This window comes from Poromitra crassiceps (assembly GCF_964638095.1).
Source record: "Poromitra crassiceps genome assembly, chromosome: 11".
Classification (NCBI taxonomy): domain Eukaryota; kingdom Metazoa; phylum Chordata; class Actinopteri; order Beryciformes; family Melamphaidae; genus Poromitra; species Poromitra crassiceps.
The window spans coordinates 41,686,105-41,709,000 of NC_139643.1; the positions used below are offsets into that span (position 1 = coordinate 41,686,105).

The window sequence follows — 22,896 nt, forward strand, 5'->3', positions numbered from 1 at the left end:
TTCACCCCAGGGGGAGGTGCTTGTGAGGCTGGCTGGCTATGATTGGGTACCTGAAACAAAGTTAACGAGGTCACTACGGGAGACGTGGCAACAAGGCAGACCTGGGCGGAGTCAGAACATCTGTTGTCACCTCAGGTGATTTTGATTCACACTACGTCAGATCCAAACAAAATGGTGATACATTCCCACTGAACATTACACTTTTGAGTTAGAGCAATGCAGAATCAAGCGCACCCATAACGTGACAACAGCGTTCCTCATGACTCTGACCAGCTGGGATAGAGGTTTTGGGGGTTATGGTCTGTTACTGCATATATGAGACACTTCCCTGAAAAACTGGCAACTGGTGTTGTGACTGCAATACCTAAAGATTTAGACAGAATTCATGATAATGGGTATCTGTATCCCAGTTGTGTTCAGGTCATTTATATTAGTGTCTAAAACTACTAGATCCAGATCTATGACAAGTGTATTCTCTGTATGGACTGAAAGGAGATGTTGTGTGGCAACTTTGTGTGTGTGTGTGTGTGTGTGTGTGTGTGTGTGTGTGTGCGAACATCTCTTTGTTTTGGTTGTAATGCTAGAGGATTATTTCATGTTTATTGCAGAGAGAACTTGTGGAATGATTGTGTGTGTGTGTGTGTGTGTGTGTGTGTGTGTGTGTGTGTGTCTGTGTGCGTGTGTGTGTGTGCATACACGTGTACCACTCACTCACAAGTAAAGTGCCTGAATCTTGTGGTACGATATTGCTTTCTGAAATAGCCAAAGCAACAACAGCATCGCTTGGCTTTGGCTCTGTATTCGTCTTTATGACCTACTGTAAAACATTTGATTGAGTGATTGAGTTTGTTTAGATGTTGTGGTTCTGCTTTCTCGTGTCGAGAGAGGGTTAGGACAAAAAACATGGACACACATACAATTGCAATACACACAGCCATGCGTACACACACACACACACACACACACACACACACACACAGATTGGCATACACACGTATACACAGTACTACTACTTGTACGACTAATGATCATGACGTATCGATAGGAAACGGAAGAAATGAAAATGCACTGTCGCGATGTTGATCTGAGAAACCCTGTTTTATTATCAAAAATAAATCTCATATGGGGCGTTCTCATACACCCACCATCACCACCACACTTCTGTCCATGTATCCAACCATCCGTCCGTCCTGCCATCACCCTGGTAAACTCCCACCACCTGAAACAGTGTTGCCCCGCACAAAAGATCTACCATCACAATTGAACAGTTAAACCTTACCGCTCTATATTGTTATTGGGATGGTAAATGCGACTTCTCCAGACTGCCACCTCAGAAATATCTCCGCCGTCTAAAATCAGCTGATTTTAAAGCTCGTTATGCTAATCTAAGCACTTTCCCTACTGACCATACTGTATTCAAAATACCACATTCAGAACATACTGAAGCCCAAACACATTCAGAACATACTGAAGCCCAAACACATTCAGAACATACTGAAGCCCAAACACATTCAGAACATACTGAAGCCCAAACATGTGTCTACCTTCACGCTGTCTTTGTTCTTCGTGATCCCTTTTTTGTTATAGTATCACTCGTCACATAGCTTTATGACTTTTCTTTGTTTTACTCTACTCATACTTAGCATGGTATACTAGTATCCTGTTCCAAACGGGGCATAAAAGTTTGGGCCAACCAGGCGAGCGCACCTGCTGAGGCAACTGCTACATATCAGTAAAATGGGATTTCAGCTGGCCATCGTCATGACTGAACCCTAGCCCCGCCCCCATCTGTGGACAGGCGTGTTCAAACCAGCTGGTTTGGGCAGCTGGGAAAGTCGACAAGAAATTTAAAAATCTTGAGTGGATTGGGTTTCTATTTATGGGTAAGAATGGACGCTATGACATTCTTTTCTCCAGGCATTTGTGCGAGGAGGGGGGGGGGGGGGGGGGATAAATATGCATTTCCTCTTCAGCTCCACTACAGATGGTTTATCTTTTATTTGCATTCTTTGATTAAATTCAATAGACAGGCACAGGCTCAAACTCCAGTTTGCAGCTAGTGGAGCTGCTTGGTTTTAACGACACATAACGAAGTATGAAAGTGCTGGTAAAACTTTGAACGACTTTAACTTGAACGCAATTGTCAATGCAGAAACGTTCCCTCTGCAATGTGACAAGAACCTGGCGAAGAACAAAAACAAACTGCAGGTATTCCCAAAGGAAAACGATGGTCAAACCTTCTCCTCACCCTGTGCTCTCCTCCAGTGTGTGTAATGGTCTAGGGCTCGCTGCAGGGCGGCGCCGTTAAACTTACGTCTCTCCACCCGACTCCCCTCCTCCTGATGTGCAAATTGCAAGATTCTCTTAAGTAGAAACTCCAAGTAGAAACACTGGACATTTAACATCGTCTATATATCATGAGTATATCATTTTCCTATACACAATATACAAACACTCGTACACAAACACGCGCACGTGCGCACACACACTCACACGCACACACACACACACACCACAGGGCACTTTCTATACAACTGTATGGATCGCAATGTTTCTTTGCAGTAGGGACAATATGCACCAAAATGTAAGCATTTAAATATATATGAATGCTTACGACAAATACAGTACATATCAAAGGTCGTTGAGTTTCAGGGATGGCCTATCTCTATGTGTGAGCGGGTGTGCACTGTTTTTGTGTTTGTGTAAGCATGTGTCTATGTGTGTGTGTGTGTGTTTGTGTAAGCATGTGTCTATGTGTGTGTGTGTGTGTGTGTGTGTGTGTGCAAGCATGTGTCTATGTGTGTGTGTGTGTGTGTGTGTGTGTGTGTGTGTGTAAGCATGTGTCTATGTGTGTGTGTGTTTGTGTAAGCATGTGTCTATGTGTGTGTGTGTACCAGCACTCGTGCTCACTCTAGCATACACACACATACATCACAAATATATGACACCCTTCAAAGTTCTGTGGCCTGAGCTTCTAATCATCGCTCTCATTGTCTAATAAAGAACATCATTGGGATATATCAACCGTCTTCCTTCCTCACGCCAGTTCCCAAACTTTCAAAACTCTGCACATTCCAACGCTTTCCCTATCATCTCTAACCTGACGCTGCCAGATGGGGGGGGGGGGGTATTTGTGTCTTGTAAACACAATACCGCCCCCGTCTGACAGCGTCAGGTAATATATCGTCTCTATGCATTCTCTGTCTGTCATTTATACGACTGAAGAAGACAGCAGTGGCCACAGTCGCTCGAGGGCACAGCCACAACGTTCCTCTAACCCGCCCTCGAAATGTTCTCCATCCATCTAGTAACTGGAACTTTCTCCAATACCTCCAAACCTGTCACATTCATCCCTCTCCTCGTGAACCCATGGCACAACCACCACATTACCTAATGACCCTTCACCTTTCCAAAGTGCTGTTGCTACTTTCTACGCTCATCTATTTAAAAAAAAAAAACATACAGTACTGCGTAAATGTAGAGACAACAAAAATGTGATAAATAACCATGTTTTTCGGCTGTACGGTGTGAGTGCGACAGGTGTGTTAAGTGCTTTGAAACATCCTGACCCTCTCAGAACTGACACGCCAGTTCTCTCGGTTCCTCTCGCGCAGCCGTTCGCGGTAAAAAATATATAAAGTAATAAAAGGTTGCATCAAAAGTGACGAGGATTGTACGCAGTCTGCCTCTAACATTTGCTCAAAGTGAAGTCGCCAAACCAGTGTGTTTGTACTTGTATGCGTTAGGTTAGGGGGTATATCACATTTACATTTACATTGACCCACCTGGGTTCAACCTACAACTATATGACCCCCTGTGATCAAGGCTTTAAACAATCATTGAAAACAAGTAGCACCCCATCTGGTGAGATGGGAGAGAACGGGAAATTTAAAGTGAAGCTAAAACAAAATCAATCAATCAAATAAAAATGCTCAAGATGAAAAATAAAGACTCCGTTGTCACCAAACGTTCCAGAGGGAAGTGTTGTTGCCTCTCTATGGTGTGGCACACTGGCGCTGCCTGATGACATCACACAGGTCAAGTCTGGCACAGACATAGTACATTTAAGCTATAGACACGGAGAAAGACATTTCTCTACCATCTCCCACTGGAACACTCATTCAGCAAATAGTAACAATGTCACGGTTTAACCCGCAATCTTTCCTCTAGCTCAGGATCAGCTGACATCATATCACCTCTGTGGCCCACTGCCATCTGCTGGCCATAGGTGGCGGGAGAGTGACTCCGTCCAGGCGTTCTCCTGAGCAGCCTGCCCTCCACAGGGAGTGAAATCAATCAAGACGCTAACTGTGGGCTATTTCAATTTGAAATTTACATAGTGTGTAACTGCAGCCAGCCAATCGGAGCCATCAAGCAATGCTTCTGTGTGCCACACGGCCACCAATAGACATTTAGCTCACAAATCCCTCGCCACAGGTCATCTCATGAAAACCATCACAACGCCACCGGTTGCTTGTGAAATATCAAATCCATCTATCAAAACCTGTTATAAACTACATGGACTTAATGTCAGGTGATGGCATGTCTGGTAAATCTGCCTCTACAGTACAGTATTCACGATAGAAAAGAAAAACAGAAAATACAATTTCAAAAGCAAGAAAAATGAAACATTAATGTGGGCATTCATTCTTTTTTTCCTCCAAATCACAAGGGTTATTGAACAGTCCAGCTAAAACTTCACTTTCCAATATTCGACCTTCCCTCGATGCTGACTTTCAGCTGGTGTGTGAGGAAGGAAGGCTTGGGCAGGACCATGGGAGGCTCCTCCTCAGATTTTTCCACCTTCCGACCTTCGGGGGCCGACCATCTCCGCTTGCGGCCCGCTGGCGGCTTGCTGCAGCCAGCTTCTGCACCGGCGGCACCCTGACCTTTAGAAACTGACCCTCTCTCCCCAAACCTGAGTTCCCCATTTTCCACGTTGGTCGCTCCTCCGCTCCCCCGCATGCTGACGCCGTTCTCCCGCTCCCCGTGCCTGGAGCTTCCTCCACTGCAGCTGCGGGGAGCGTCTGGGACAGCTCTGGGGGGTTTGAGGTGCCCGTGGCTGGAGGTTGAGACAGCGGCAGGCGACTGGGTCTTCTTCAGAGATCCGTTCCTCAGGTTCTTGAGGGTGAGGGAGATGCAAACATCCCCCACAGAAAGCTTGGTGCAAGGCAGCTCCAGGAGCTGGGTGGTCCGGTCTGGGCAGCATGAAGACCAGCCTTGGCCAAAGACGAAGAAGGGGTACTCCACCAAGACCTCCACACTCACCTGGAGGAAGGAGGATAAGACATCAAGATTAACATTACAAATGCCAATAATGAATTAAAATAGGATTAGATATAGAAATAAAACTACAGATAAAAGTGTGCCTGTAAAATGTAATGTCTGTGCAGAACTGGAAACAAATGTTATGTTAAACAATATAGTGGCCAAGGGGCAACGTACTATATAAGGAGAACAGTAGGGTTAGAATTAAGAATTAAACATTGAGGTACACCATACAATAACCGCCAGGCCTGAAGAAAAAAAAATACTAATAACATAAATGACTAATATGAATGAATAATGACATCACAGTCTAATCCTAATGTTAATATTATCCAAATCTGGCTTCAAACGGCCAAAATTTCGGTCGCCAGCGAGGGTCCCCCCTGCAGTCGGTTTAGGTTTTGAAGTCCCTGCAGGCCTGAAAAAAAATCTAGGGGAAACAATGAAGGGGATTGAACATAATCACCCACTTGGAAGGTAAGATGATTCTTCTACAATCTATTATCAATTAGAATACATGATCAAGAGTGTCAACAGCTGTACTGAGGTAAAGCAGTGCGAACATGTAGCGTTGACTGGAATCTGCATTATCATTTGTATGTACGGCAGACTCAAGAGATGAGAGGGTTTGAGAAGTGATGGAGAGAGAGAGAGAGAGAGAGGGGGGAGAAAACGAATGAGAAAGTGAGGGAGAACAGAAGATGATGAAGTGAAAGGAGAAATGAAAGAGAGCAGAGAGAATAAGTGAGAAGATGGGAGGGGAGGAAGGGCTGGAGCTGGAGATGAAAAGGACTAGGCAGGGTATAAAGGGGTGAGAGAGCGAGAGAGAGAGAGAGAGAGATGTCAAGAACAATCCAACCGTAAGATATATCAAACGTCCTCTCATACAACATTTTCCCTCCTGTATTACATCATTTTCAACTTCTCAGAGTGTGAGTCGTCTGAGCGTGGACTCAAAGGAAGCAGCGAAGGACAGCCAGTGGGGGAATACATGAGAGAGAGAGATGTACTGTTACAGTCAGTCAGAGAGGATTTGAAAGATGGTCAGCTTTTGCGGGGTGCAGCTATCAAAGAGCGACTAAGGGGGGTGAGAGAGATGCTTAGAGATCTGCTGCGTGGGCGGCCGAGTCGCAGCGCACGGACAGATCAAATGGATTATCTGGCATTAACATGGACCCTCAAAGAGAGTGAGGGGTGTGTGTGTGTGTGTGTGTGTGTGTCCGTGCGCATGTGTGTGTGTGTGTATGTGGCGTGCGCGTGTTTGAAGGAGTGAGATAAAACTAGAGGCAGAAAAGCAGAGAGACAAATTGCGACAGCATTAAGTGACGAGTGGGAGTTCTATGTGACCTCTCTATCCTACCAGACTGAGCACAGAAGATGATCAAATAAAACGCAGCACCAGCAGCAGTCTTAGATCAGTACTTGTGTTGTTAGGGTACGCTCTAGAGATGCACCCTTAATGCTATGGGATGGGATACGGTTGATACTAAAAGAGGGTGTTGGTATCCCCAATACTAAGAGAGCTTTACCTGACTGATCAATGGAGAACAAATGGCTCATCCAATGACCCCAAAATTATTGATTTAAGTCTAATATGTTCTGCTTACGTAATGGTTTGGATTGGTAGTGAAATGTTTTTTCAGATTGCCCCCCCTCCCCGTTTTCTCCTCAGTTGTACTTGGCCAATTCCCTGCTAGAGTGTCCTGGTCATTGCTCCACCTCCACCTCTGCCAATCTGAGGAGAGTTTTAGACTAGCACAGGCTTCCTCCGATACATGTGCAGTCGCCATCCGCTTCTTTTCACCTGACAGCGAGGGGTTTCACCGGCAGGACGTACAGTAGCATGTGGGAGGATCCCCCCAGTTCCCCTCCTCCCCCGAACAGGCGAGACGCTAGTGCAGCGACCAGGACACATACCCTTAATCCAACTCCGCAGACACGGCCAATTGTGCCTGTATGGACCGGACCAAGCCGGACGTAACACCGGGCCTCGAACCTGCGACCCTCGTGTTGGTAGGCAGCGAATCTACCCCTGCACTACCCCGCATGCCCACATGAATCTACCCCTGCATTACCCCGCATGCCCACATGAATCTACCCCTGCACTACCCCGCATGCCCACATGAATCTACCCCTGCACTACCCCACATGCCCACATGAATCTACCCCTGCACTACCCCACATGCCCACATGAATCTACCCCTGCACTACCTGCATGCCCACATGAATCTACCCCTGCACTACCCCACATGCCCACATGAATCTACCCCTGCACTACCCCACATGCCCACATGAATCTACCCCTGCACTACCTGCATGCCCACATGAATCTACCCCTGCACTACCCGCATGCCCACATGAATCTACCCCTGCACTACCCGCATGCCCACATGAATCTACCCCTGCACTACCTGCATGCCCACATGAATCTACCCCTGCACTACCCGCATGCCCACATGAATCTACCCCTGCACTACCTGCATGCCCACATGAATCTACCCCTGCACTACCCCACATGCCCACATGAATCTACCCCTGCACTACCCCGCATGCCCACATGAATCTACCCCTGCACTACTCCGCATGCCCACATGAATCTACCCCTGCACTACCTGCATGCCCACATTAATCTACCCCTGCACTACCTGCATGACCACATGAATCTACCCCTGCACTACCCGCATGCCCACATGAATCTACCCCTGCACTACCCGCATGAATCTACCCCTGCACTACCCACATGAATCTACCCCTGCACTACCCGCATGAATCTACCCCTGCACTACCCGCATGAATCTACCCCTGCACTACCCGCATGAATCTACCCCTGCACTACCCACATGAATCTACCCCTGCACTACCCACATGAATCTACCCCTGCACTACCCACATGAATCTACCCCTGCACTACCCACATGAATCTACCCCTGCACTACCCACATGAATCTACCCCTGCACTACCCACATGAATCTACCCCTGCACTACCCACATGAATCTAACCCTGCACTACCCACATGAATCTACCCCTGCACTACCCGCATGAATCTACCCCTGCACTACCCACATGAATCTACCCCTGCACTACCCACATGAATCTACCCCTGCACTACCTGCATGCCCACATGAATCTACCCCTGCACTACCTGCATGCCCACATGAATCTACCCCTGCACTACCTGCATGCCCACATGAATCTACCCCTGCACTACCCCACATGCCCACATGAATCTACCCCTGCACTACCCACATGCCCACATGAATCTACCCCTGCACTACCTGCATGCCCACATGAATCTACCCCTGCACTACCTGCATGCCCACATGAATCTACCCCTGCACTACCCCACATGCCCACATGAATCTACCCCTGCACTACCCACATGCCCACATGAATCTACCCCTGCACTACCTGCATGCCCACATGAATCTACCCCTGCACTACCTGCATGCCCACATGAATCTACCCCTGCACTACCCGCATGCCCACATGAATCTACCCCTGCACTACCCACATGAATCTACCCCTGCACTACCCACATTAATCTACCCCTGCACTACCTGCATGCCCACATGAATCTACCCCTGCACTACCCACATTAATCTACCCCTGCACTACCTGCATGCCCACATGAATCTACCCCTGCACTACCCACATGAATCTACCCCTGCACTACCCGCATGCCCACATGAATCTACCCCTGCACTACCCACATGAATCTACCCCTGCACTACCCGCATGCCCACATGAATCTACCCCTGCACTACCCGCATGCCCACATGAATCTACCCCTGCACTACCCGCATGCCCACATGAATCTACCCCTGCACTACCCCACATGCCCACATGAATCTACCCCTGCACTACCTGCATGCCCACATGAATCTACCCCTGCACTACCCGCATGCCCACATTAATCTACCCCTGCACTACCCCGCATGCCCACATGAATCTACCCCTGCACTACCCGCATGCCCACATGAATCTACCCCTGCACTACCCCGCATGCCCACATTAATCTACCCCTGCACTACCCACATGAATCTACCCCTGCACTACCCGGATGCCCACATGCTACTTTCTTGATCTCTTAACTCTTTGAAGCTCCTAAGCATAAAACATGCATGTTACATGACTGTCATCCTCATACACTGAAGATAATTACAGAGGGATTAGAAGAGCACTATGAGGTCATGTCTAGTTTGGAACATGAGAGCAGCTCATTTAATTGTCATACAGCATTAATAACAGCAGCTAAGAATGTATTTGAAATGGGGGGGAGGGGCTTAAGGACGGCAACATGCTAACTTCAGTCATTTATAGGTCAACGTGTTTAGAAGCAAACTCCTTCACCAGGACACATTGTTAGAAGCGCTGTTAAGACGTCTTTCAAGACAAACTGAAAGTGGGTCGTTTAGCTTGGCAGGTGGCACTGACTGACTGGACTGAAGTTTTTTGAGAGGAAACTTCTTATCCTTGTTTAGCATAAACAAAGAAAACATCTCTTAAATCCATTGCACTGTCCCTTATCAACTGAGGAACCTCACTTGTTAATTAATATCATGGAGAGTCTTGTCATCCTGTTAATTAAGTGTTGAATAAGAAGCTATACCTGGACTTGTTAATGAAAGTGAAAATACATGTTTTGATGTTTTCTCTGTTGACACTGTATCCAAACGCCACCATAAAGCTAAAGAGATACAACCAAGATGCCAGATGAAATCAAAAGTAGCATAGGCCCTCTCAACACGCGTCATGCGCTGTAAAACCACCATGTTAAGTCATCTACATAGATCTACACTAGGCTTTAACCAAGGTTGCTGGCTTTATCTCACCTGAGAACGGTGCTCACCAACGGAGAACTGAACCAGGGCGAAGTTGGACGAGGTGTGGCTCCCTTCAATGCGCTCCACCGTGGACGAGTCGATCTTCAGCTCGCTGCTGATCTCTGCGCTCTGGATGAAGTCCTCCGTCTTCAGGTCCTCCACGCGTTTCAGCTCCCCGTCAGCCAGCTGGATGATGGAGCCCTTGATGAAGTACGGGGGGAGCGAGGGGGGCGGCGCAGCGCCGGACGGGGGAGGTGGAGCAGGAGGGCCGAGCAGCCCCGGCACGACGGGGAGATGCAGTTGGGCTTGGACCACTGCCCCTGATGGAGCCTGGTGGTATTGAGCACCGGTAGATTCCAGAGTCTCTCCTTTGGGGGCGCTGGCAGCGATATATGTGTGTGTGAGCGGGCTGTGAAACGGTGAGGCTTGGGTGGACGCTGTTACGTGGGAGTTGGCGGGTTCCAAGGTGGTGACCCCGCCCCCGCAAACGGGAATGAGCAAGTGCTGCGGTAGGCTGGTGTGGTAGCTGATTGGCTGCTGCTGGCTCCCATTGCCCCCAGCGATGTAACCAATCAGAGGTGGCTGGGGGTAGATATGGGTGGAGGGGAGGCCCAGCGACAGTGACTCTGTAGCGCTGTGGGTGGTCTGGATAACAGTCTGTTGCGACAGAGTGCTGACGGCAGCCTTTAGGCTGTCCACACTTAGAGGGGGCTGAAACGTGAACGAGGAGGTGGAGCAAGTGTTGGAGGAGGAGAGGGCGCGGTTGACAGGCTTGCCCAGGAGGATGCCGCCTTTATCTAGGTGCTTCTCAGGACTGGCTCTGGGTGGTGCCAGCTGGTGGTGGTCCCCGTGGCTGTTGGGCATCAGCATGACAGAGGTCCTCAGCCCCGAGTGATCGTGGGTAGCGTAGTCGGATGGCAGAACCAGCTGGCGGGACTCGTAGGCTGATGAAGACAAAGAACACAGGGCATCCCGTGATTTGCCGCCCGGCATGCAGAGGCCAGACTCGGGGGACGCTCCATACCGCCGACCCCTCTCCAGCTCCCCGTTGTGGAGCTCTCTGGGCCTGGAACCACCCTCCTCTTTCCTGGTGGGTCCGTCCGCATACTGCACCACAACCTGGGACATACCATGTCCCAACGTGTGGTGGGGGTGCAGCGGCTGGTGCGCAAGGTGAGTGCCTCCGTGGTGATGAGGCGATGGCACAGTCCGCGGGGCCATGCTTAGAGAGGAGCCGGCCATTTGGACGTGATGGTGAGGGGCGGGGTCTGTGGAGGGCGGGGGCATGGATGTGCGCGCCGTGGCCGCTCGCTGCTGCTCCAGTTTGGAGGCCTGAGAGGAAGCTGAGGCTGTCTCTGTGTGGGACGATCTGTGTGAGGAGGAGGAGAGCGGAGGAGGAGGAGGAGGCGGGGGAAGCAGTTGAGGGGAGAGGTACCCGGCGTAAGGGGTGGGGTAAGGTGAGGCTATAAACTGCAGATTGGGAGGGAGTTGGGTGTAATGGATAGTTCCTCCAACCGTGGACTGCGACAGAGGGGACGTATAGACTGTGGACTGCGACAGAGGGGACGTATAGACTGTGGACTGCGACAGAGGGGACGTATAGACTGTGGACTGCGACAGAGGGGACGTATAGACTGTGGACTGCGACAGAGGGGACGTATACACTGTGGACTGCGACAGAGGAGACGTATAGACTGCGGACTGCGACAGAGGGGACGTATAGACTGTGGACTGCGACAGAGGAGACGTATAGACTGTGGACTGCGACAGAGGGGACGTATAGACTGTGGGAAGAGAAGAGACTAGCCTCATAGAGGAGGAGGAAGAGTCATGGGACATGGAGGAGAGGGGTTTGTACTGGGGGCCGTCCGACTCGCTGGTGCTCCGGTGCGCGCCCACGCTGCTCCCGTTCCCGCCCGCCACGCTGGCGAGCCACGCCAGGTTCTCGGTGCGCTGGCTGTCGCTGGCGGGCGGCATGGGGAGGGGGCGCTCTTCAGACGCCAACGTGCTGGCCGGGAGCTCCCTCTTCTTCGGGGGCAGACATTCGTTGCTGCGTTCCTGGTTGGACTTCATGCTGGTTTCGTTTCACGGCCGTCTGCTTTGCACTTGCGTTGTCTTTCTTTGACTGGACGTCTCTCACTATTCCTTTCTTTCTCGTTCTCTCTCTCCGTGACGTTCTGTTTCACTTTTCCCTTGTCCTCGTGTCACTTTTGATCTTCTGTCAAAAGTCCAGACTCAACCTTCCGACTCTCACTGGCAATCTCTATCTCCTCTCTTTCCCTCACTGTCAAGTTCACCCAAGCACGTTTGACGTCCAGGTCTTTTCTCAGGTGTCAAAGAAAAGCCAGGCTCCACCGAGCGGGCGAAGAAGGCTGGGAGATGGAGATGTGGAGATATGGAGGGGTGGTTGGAGGGGACGGGAGAGGTTGAGTCGGGGCTCTTTAGCGTCTGAAGGGCGAGCTCAGCGTGGGAGGGGAGAGCGCCACCGAGTCACACCTGCTGCTGCCGCCGAGGACGCCGGGGGGCCGAGTGCGCGGCACTTCATGCGGAATCATTTCCCTGGGAAAGCAAGACTGCCCACGTGCAGCACTGACCTGGAGAGGAGAGAGAGAGAGAGAGAGGGAGGCGTTTAGGAAAACACCAGTCACAAACAAATACAGACATTTCAGGTCATTTGCTTAGATAGTTCTGTATTTATGAGGTTGATTTTGAACTGACAACAACAATGACAGGCTCAAGTCTCAAAACCCTACTGCTCAGTGTATGTTGCTCAGGACAAGAGCAGTCAGCTAACTTGAATTTAATTTAATTTAATTACATTTAATAAAACAAAACAAAATAACAAAAATAAAATAAAATAAAATATGCAACTGGCCCATGACCCTATCATATTTTGCATATTTTATTTTATTTTATTTTATTTTATTTTATTTTAGTTGTTTTGTTTTGTTTTGTTTTGTTTTGTTTTGTGCGTACATTTGTGTGAATGCATGGTCGGTGGGTTTACAGACAAACAGTGTGAGTGTGAAAACAACAACACACCTAGTACTCACTCATCTTGCTTTCTTTATCTAGGATGTGCACATACTGAAATAAGAGATAAGTGACAGGCCTGTGCTCAGTCTGATAAAGTAAGGACTGCAGTCTGTGTGTGTGTGTGTGTGTGTGTGTGTGTGTGTGTGTGTGTGTGTGTGAGTGTGTGTGTGTGTGTGTGTGTGTGTGTGTGTGTGTGTGTGTGTGTGTGCCATCTGTGGATGCTGTGTGAGAGAAGACCCCCTGCTGCAAAAGATGGAATGCTCGGTGTGAATCTCATAAATAAACAAGCAATTCACCCACGCACACATACACATAAACATGCACACAGGCGCACGCACACACGCACACACACGCATGTGCGTGCGCACACAAACACACACACACACACACACACATACACACACACACACACACACACACACACGCGCGCGCGCCATCTTGCTTGCTTACTCACATTTACTGACACCTGCATTAGTGGATTATGCTGACACATGTTGTCCTCCTGACATACGCTACACAACACTCCTCTATCAGCCACTACTGCCCTAAAGCACATAAACACTCATGTGTTTGTCCAACACACGCCCATCGCCTACACACACTCTCCCTCTCACACATGAAAGTGAGCCCAGTATCAGCTGACAAACACACTACAAACTTAGGCTAAATCTGCCCAGCAAGCATAGCGCTTTTTACAGAAAAAACATATTACTGCGATTTGGTGTTTTCATTTTTATCTTTCTTCATTTGAGGGTTTGCATCGTCAGTGACTTTACATTACCACCATGCCCCGAGGAAGTTTCTTGGGCCTTTGAAAACTGAAATACATGACCTCCAACAAGAAAATGTTCATACTTTTCTTCATTACTGAAAATGTACGTTGTGCACGTACATGGGTTTTGTCTGACAACACTGTTGTCAGACAACAGTTGGGCAAGTTACTTTCAAAATGTAATATACTACATATTACTAGTTACTTTCATTTGAAAGTAATAAGTTACTTTACAAGAGTGTAGAGTAGTGTTAATTTCGTCGACGAAAACTATGACGAAAAATGTTAGTCGACTACCTTTTTTATCCTTATCCTTTTTTTTTATTATCCTTACTTATCCTATAAGTAATAAGTTATATTACTGAGTTACTGTGAAAAGTAATATATTACATGTAATGTTACTTTTGTAATGAGTTACCCCCAACACTGGACATCAGTGATATTCACTTTTGTTTAATAGAATAATTTAAGTGATTATTTACCCACCAGGTCACAAAATGTGAAACCCAAACATTATTCTTCCTAACATTCTGAATCGATCTGTCACATAAGACCTCTGAATGGGATCTGACAGCTTTAATCTGCAGTTCTGCAACCCCCATCCCCATGTGAGACCAAACCCACAGGTTCTATTGTGAAACACTGAAGCTCTTCTCAAATCTAATACTGGAGGCCAAACACCGCTAGGAACACACTGGTGGACTCAGAAGGCTGAGGTTCTACTGGAGCCGACTTGGTATGCTATCGTGAGCTGATATTATTTAGAAGGAAGAACAGAAGGAATAACATTCTCTCACATCTTCTCGCACGCACGTTTGTTTTGCTGGGAAACATTTTCTTTGGTTACACCCCGTATTCATTGCTGACATGTCCTGGCATTACATTACCACTATTCTGCCACTTCAAGACAGGTTTGGCAAGGCCGGCTGCAGATGGCTGACAACAAGAAGATTGCTGGCTTCTAGAAAGAGGACATTCATCTGCAGCTTGATGTGACCTAGCTCCACGTGTTTTTGTTTTTGTTCATTTATTTTAATATTATATAATTTGGGTGAAGGGCATTTACCGTCTGCTCTCCCTTCATAGCTGTAGCTTTATCAAGCGAGCTTATCTCCATGATTGAAGCGTCTTGGCATAAAAGTGGCAGCCTCCCCCTGTGTGATGTAATTTCCCATCCAAAGGTAGAAAGCAGCCAAACGTCCACATCCATTCTTATGCAGTTGGCACTGTGGTTTGAGTACGGGAGGACAGGACCATTATGAAAGCAGGCGGTAGCCATTTTGATGCACCTGGTCTGGTAGCATCACACTTTGTCAAACTGTTACGCTGTTGCTAACTCTGCTAAGATTAGAACCAATAACACTGCGTTTTGTGTTGGTGATGACCGATGATGCTAACCTGTCTGTAGCCGCCAAGAAGACACGAGGACTCGAGTTTAAGTTGCTCACACAGTGACTTGAGACTCGTCTTCGAAAGACTTGAGACTCGACTCAGACTTGAGATTCGGGACTCATGAGCAATCTTTATTTATTTATTTATTTATTTTTGTTTATTTACTTTTTGTGTGCAATAAAATGAAGGAAAAGTCTGACGAGTTGAATGTCATTATCTCTTATCTGTTATTATCATGCATAACCTCAGGCATGTGGTGCGCGCGGTGACCACAGATGACTGTAAGCTGCAGCAACTACACCATGGCGAGCACAGCTCCTGTGCTATTTGTCATAACCTTTGGCTATAATAACTTCACACAAGGCCCAAACAAAAGAATTGCTTAAGTGCAACGTCTGCGTTATCAAAATAATGGATGCTGGATCGACCACATCAAAGTTGATCAGGCACCTGAAACACACCTGGATAGGTCAGTCACTTAAAGTGAACTTATATAAAAATGGTCAGGTCACTTAGTCATCCATGTTCCGCTGCCGCCATCTGCTGGTTAACGTTAAACCGAGAGAAAGACCATGTTAATTATTAACGTCAGCTACAGGCAGGATGCAGGTTTATTGTTGACCACGAAACGTTACAGGCTTATTAGGTTACCATTACACTGGGTTTGAGAGGCTCGAGGGATGTCGGATGTGTTACATGTGATAAAACGCTCATTACAACCATAACCTTCACTTGGACTTGTGACTAAAGACTTGACTTGGAATTGTGACTAAAGACTCGACTTGGACTTGTGACTAAAGACTCAACTTGGACTTGTGACTAAAGACTCGACTTGGACTTGTGACTAAAGACTCGACTTGGACTTGTTGTGACTAAATACTCGACTTGGACTTGTGACTAAAGACTCGACTTGGACTTGTGACTAAAGACTTGACTTGGACTTGTGACTAAAGACTCGACTTGGACTTGCGACTAAAGACTCGACTTGGACTTGTGACTAAAGACTCGACTTGGACTTGTGACTAAAGACTTGACTTGGAATTGTGACTAAAGACTCGACTTGGACTTGTGACTAAAGACTCGACTTGGACTTGTGACTAAAGACTCGACTTGGACTTGTGACTAAAGACTCGACTTGGACTTGTGACTAAAGACTCGACTTGGACTTGTGACTAAAGACTCAACTTGGACTTGTGACTAAAGACTCAACTTGGACTTGTGACTAAAGACTCAACTTGGACTTGTGACTAAAGACTCAACTTGGACTTGTGACTAAAGACTTGACTTGGACTTGTGACTACAGACTTGACTTGGACTCGTGACTCAAGACTTGACTTGGACTTGTGGACTTGGACTAGCAAAAATAACCTGTGAGTATCTCTGCTGCCAAGCCACAAATGATCTAATCAGTCAGCCAGAAGGACTGGGTCAACACCTCCCAGGCTTCCTATGGGCTTGTTTGCTAGTGCCTGCAGAGTGATATCAATTGCACACTGTGTGTGTGTGTGTGTGTGTGTGTGTGTGTGTGTGTGTGTGTGTGTGTGTGTGTGTGTGTGTGTCTGTGTGTGTGTATATGTGTGTGTGTGTCTTTGTGTGTGTGTGTGTGTGTGTGTGTGTGTGTGTGTGTGTGTATACTTCTGGAGGGCGAGAGACATCTTGCATCTCAAACAGATTCCTGTGATTTAAGAGGTGTCGCAGTGCTACTATAACACAACCGCAGGGACAGGCGTGGGAGTACACATACACATGCAAATGTACATGCACGCACGCACATACACACACGCACACGCACACACACACACACACACACACACACGCACAAACACACAGGCACAGGCACACGCACACAGGCTTTAGTCTTCTTTTGATGGTGGTGAGCACACATGCAGGGACGTGGTCGATCCAGCTGACATGACTGGCAGGTGTATTGAGAGCTGCTGCTGATCCGTGAGCTTTTAACACTCAGATGCACTCTCCTCTCTCTCTCTCTCTCCTGTCTCAGCCTGCCCAGCTCGCCCACTTTACAACTCTCCTCCCTTCTCAATTATCATTCTTCCATCTAATGGTTTGATGCTATGCTCTTTATCTCCTGTGTCTATGTCCTCACCCCTTCTCACACACCTTCCTTTTCACATTAACCCTCTCTAATACATATATATCTCTCTCTAAACGGTGCCGTTCCATTTTGTCTTTGCCGGTCACAAAATACAATAAGAATAGACAGAAAAAAACAACAAGCAAAACTATTCTAGTCGTGTGACATTGAAGCTCTGAACAGAAAACTTTGAGATAGGAATGTTGTGTCTCTGAAAGCTCGCACCACATCAAAGCCATTTGGTATCAGCCGTCTGTCTTATCACTGTCAGGGTCTCTGTACAGCCAAGCTGCAAGATGTGTTCCTGCTGCCATCTCTGAAGGCTTTTATCTTCAGAGCCAGGAGGAATGCCTCCTGTGACAGCCTTCACAGCATGTGAAGAAGGCTTCAGACAAACCCACTGCAATGATTCTATGCACTGTCTAATGATATACAGCACTCCATATACTGTACATGTGTGAGAAGCAGGCTCTGATACTGCACATGCAGGCCAGCTTAGGCCTGAGCTCGCTGTGTCTGAGTGTTACACAAAAAAGTGTGAATGTTCTACCAAAGTGAAATATATCACATTGAATCTGTGATTGTGAGTGGGAGGGGGGTGTATTTGGGCTGAGGCGTACGCGTGTGCACCCGCACACACACACAGACACGCACGCTTGAGCGCACGCACACACACACACACACACACACACACACACACACACACACACACACACACACACACACACACACAATAGTGGTATTCCTGGGGATAGCCTAATCTTTCACGCTTGGGTCCTTTCTCCCCGAATTTATCCGGCAGGATTAGAGAGAGAGAGAGAGAGAGTGAGAGAAAGAGAGAGATCAACAGAAAACAACTGCGCTGACAGTGTGAAAGAAGGAGAAGGAGGAGTGAAAGTAGAGTTGGGTAGGACAATGTCCTCACCTCGTTAATCCTCCTGGCTTGGAAGCAGGGAATCCTTGGTGTTTCACAGTTGTTTTGAACAAAACATGAGTAGAAGCGCTGAGTGCACAGACTGTAAGGCAGGGTGAGATCAGGGCAAACACAGCCTGTAAGGCAGGGTGAGATCAGGGCAAACACAGCCTGTAAGGCAGGGTGAGATCAGGGTGATCACAGACTGTAAGGCAGGGTGAGATCAGGGTGATCACAGACTGTAAGGCAGGGTGAGATCAGGGTGATCACAGACTGTAAGGCAGGGTGAGATCAGGGTGATCACAGATTGTAAGGCAGGGTGAGATCAGGGCGATCACAGACTGTAAGGCAGGGTGAGATCAGGGCAAACACAGCCTGTAAGGCAGGGTGAGATCAGGGCAAACACAGACTGTAAGGCAGGGTGAGATCAGGGCAATCACAGACTATAAGGCAGGGTGAGATCAGGGCAATCACAGACTGTAAGGCAGGGTGAGATCAGGGCAAACACATATTGTAAGGCAGGGTGAGATCAGGGCGATCACAGCCTGTAAGGCAGGGTGAGATCAGGGCGATCACAGCCTGTAAGGCAGGGTGAGATCAGGGTGATCACAGACTGTAAGGCAGGGTGAGATCAGGGCAATCACATATTGTAAGGCAGGGTGAGATCAGGGTGATCACAGACTGTAAGGCAGGGTGAGATCAGGGCAATCACATATTGTAAGGCAGGGTGAGATCAGGGTGATCACAGACTGTAAGGCAGGGTGAGATCAGGGCAATCACATATTGTAAGGCAGGGTGAGATCAGGGCGATCAGATGCTGTAAGGCAGGGTGAGATCAGGGCAATCACAGACTGTAAGGCAGGGTGAGATCAGGGCAATCACAGACTGTAAGGCAGGGTGAGATCAGGGTGATCACAGACTGTAAGGCAGGGTGAGATCAGGGCAATCACAGCCTGTAAGGCAGGGTGAGATCAGGGTGATCACAGACTGTAAGGCAGGGTGAGATCAGGGTGATCACAGACTGTAAGGCAGGGTGAGATCAGGGCAATCACAGCCTGTAAGGCAGGGTGAGATCAGGGCAAACACAGCCTGTAAGGCAGGGTGAGATCAGGGCAAACACAGCCTGTAAGGCAGGGTGAGATCAGGGTGATCACAGACTGTAAGGCAGGGTGAGATCAGGGCAATCACAGCCTGTAAGGCAGGGTGAGATCAGGGTGATCACAGACTGTAAGGCAGGGTGAGATCAGGGTGATCACAGACTGTAAGGCAGGGTGAGATCAGGGCAATCACAGCCTGTAAGGCAGGGTGAGATCAGGGCAAACACAGCCTGTAAGGCAGGGTGAGATCAGGGCAAACACAGCCTGTAAAACAGGGTGAGATCAGGGTGATCGCAGACTGTAAGGCAGGGTGAGATCATGGCGATTAGATGCTGTAAGGCAGGGTGAGATCAGGGCGATCACAGACTGTAAGGCAGGGTGAGATCAGGGCAATCACAGACTGTAAGGCAGGGTGAGATCAGGGCAATCACAGACTGTAAGGCAGGGTGAGATCAGGGTGATCACATACTGTAAGGCAGGGTGAGATCAGGGCGATCACAGACTGTAAGGCAGGGTGAGATCAGGGCAATCACAGACTGTAAGGCAGGGTGAGATCAGGGCAATCACAGACTGTAAGGCAGGGTGAGATCAGGGTGATCACAGCCTGTAAGGCAGGGTGATATCAGGGCAATCACAGACTGTAAGGCAGGGTGAGATCAGGGTGATCACAGCCTGTAAGGCAGGGTGAGATCAGGGTTATCACAGCCTGTAAGGCAGGGTGAGATCAGGGCAATCAGATGCTGTAAGGCAGGGTGAGATCAGGGCGATCAGATGCTGTAAGGCAGGGTGAGATCAGGGCGATCAGATGCTGGCAGGGTGAGATCAGGGCGATCAGATGCTGGCAGGGTGAGATCAGGGCGATCAGATGCTGGCAGCGTGAGATCAGGGCGATCGATACAGGGATTGAGGGAGGGAACAGAAGAGGGAGAGAGGGAGGAAGGAGGGTGGCAGTAGAGGTATGAGAGAGAGGGAGGGCAAGTGAGGCTGGTGTGAAAAGGAAAGAGAGAGACTGAGAGAGAGAGAGAGAGAGAGAGAGAGAGAGCAGGCTCAACTGACCTACATTGCAGAAAGAGAGAGTATTGCTTCACTGAAACTGACACGCAAACACACATTCACTGAAAAGCTATGTCACCTGAATCTTGCTGAGTGTGCAGTGTGTGTGTGTGTGTGTGTGTGTGTGTGTGTGTATGTACGTGTGTGTATCAGATGACCTGTAACCCAAGCCGTCTGTCCTCCATGAGCTTTGGTCTCACACACAGATACCCATACACACACACACGCACACACACACGCGCACACACTAGTAACACGGTGTGTGTGCATGTGTGTGTGTGTGCCCGCGCGAGTGTGTGTGCGTGTATTGCACTGAACCATTCACTCATGCACTACTATACTATTGTCCTTCTACGGTCAAAACAGGAGAGGTGTGTATATGCAGCAAACGCACGTGCACGCACACACGCACGCACACACACACACACACTCACACACACACACACACACACACACACACACACACACACACACACACACACACACGTCACACGTCACACACACACACACACACACACACACACACACACACACACACACACACACAGTAGTGAGGCATATGTGTACAGTACCAGGAAACATATGGATCTGGTTTAGTGGTAAAATGCCCTGCAGTGCAGGCAGAGTTACATGTCTATTTGGTGAACTAGAGTTGGATACAATTCACATAGACAGTTCACATATATTATGCATCAAGGTTACATCTACAATATTCTATAATTGACTGAATTAAACACGTTAAAACATGCTGTCTCATTTATGGATTTCATTTATACGACAATCTATAATTCATAAAACTGCCATGTATAATTAAGCAATAAAATACGAGAGGGAGTGTTATATTGTGCTTATTATCACCTGTGTGCTGCAGTCGTAGAAATGAGGCCACCAGTAACTAACTACAATATAATATAGCACCATCAAAGCTGCAAAGTCTCAAAGTTTTAAAGATACAAGTTTGGATTCAATGTCGCTAAGCAATTGACATCCTTGCTCGCTTCCTTCCATTCGAGGGGGGAGTTGCGGCTGTGAAGCGTTTTCTGAAAATCGCGTTTGAAAAAAGAACGCATTCACGCTTCACAAGTCATAAAAATGGTCCTTGTCTGTGACGATTATCCTGCTGAACACAAATGACCACTCCCACTTTACCACTCCCATAAACTTTTGTTAAAACCACAGACATTATTTCATGCATTTAACCGAAATCCCCATTCTAAAATCCCATAGCCTTTTCCCCTTACGAACCAGCATGGTACCATAGCCTTTTCCCCTTATGAACCAGCATGGTACCATAGCCTTTTCCCCTTATGAACCAGCATGGTACCATAGCCTTTTCCCCTTAGGAACCAGCATGGTACCATAGCCTTTTCCCCTTAGGAACCAGCATGGTACCATAGCCTTTTCCCCTTATGAACCAGCATGGTACCATAGCCTTTTCCCCTTATGAACCAGCATGGTACCATAGCCTTTTCCCCTTAGGAACCAGCATGGTACCATAGCCTTTTCCCCTTAGGAACCAGCATGGTACCATAGCCTTTTCCCCTTATGAACCAGCATGGTACCATAGCCTTTTCCCCTTAGGAACCAGCATGGTACCATAGCCTTTTCCCCTTACGAACCAGCATGGCTCCCATAGCCTTTTCCCCTTACGAACCAGCATGGTACCATAGCCTTTTCCCCTTACGAACCAGCATGGCTCCCATAGCCTTTTCCCCTTACGAACTAGCATGGCTCCCATAGCCTTTTCCCCTTACGAACCAGCATGGTACCATAGCCTTTTCCCCTTACGAACCAGCATGGTACCATAGCCTTTTCCCCTTATGAACCAGCATGGTACCATAGCCTTTTCCCCTTATGAACCAGCATGGTACCATAGCCTTTTCCCCTTATGAACCAGCATGGTACCATAGCCTTTTCCCCTTACGAACCAGCATGGCGGCAATTTGCTACTGATACCGCATTCAAGACAACTCGGACCGCCGAAGTTTCAACACGGAACCTCCGCCCCGGACAGATTTGCGTTCACGCTGCACCTCCCGCTCGGGAGGGAAACCCAAACTGTTGCTATAGCAACCCATGTTAGCATGGCAGCTACCTACTAGCGAACAATGCTAACCGAACATGCTGAATGTTGAATTTCACACAGAACGAAACACAGATGACACAAACACATATGAAACGTTAACATTACATCATTAAGAGTTCAAAATGTGTGTTAAAACATCAACAAACATCTTTATAATAATTTTGTGATTATCATCAACGATGCAAGTAGCCATTTTGATGTGACTGTGACGTCAACTCGGAGAAACCGGAGCTCTGAATGATACCCGAATTTCCGAGCTGTAATTCCGGCCTGAACGACCGTTCAATTCACTTTTTACAGGTCGGAACTAGGGATGTCAACGGTTAACCGTTAATCGATTAACCGTCGCTAACGTCGTT

At 48.1% G+C, this 22,896-nt stretch overlaps 1 protein-coding gene across 1 annotated transcript; it reads right to left on the bottom strand.

Annotated features, from left to right (window-relative positions):
- Positions 1-3,501: 3,501 nt before the first annotated feature.
- atxn1a (ataxin 1a) lies at positions 3,502-12,204 on the bottom strand. Its single transcript, XM_083646257.1, has 3 exons — positions 11,855-12,204; positions 10,103-11,614; positions 3,502-5,268 (listed from the first exon to the last, which is right to left on the bottom strand). Exons 1-3 carry the CDS (start codon positions 12,164-12,166, stop codon positions 4,699-4,701), a joined length of 2,394 nt encoding a protein of 797 aa, XP_083502383.1. The 5' UTR covers positions 12,167-12,204; the 3' UTR covers positions 3,502-4,698.
- Positions 12,205-22,896: the final 10,692 nt, after the last annotated feature.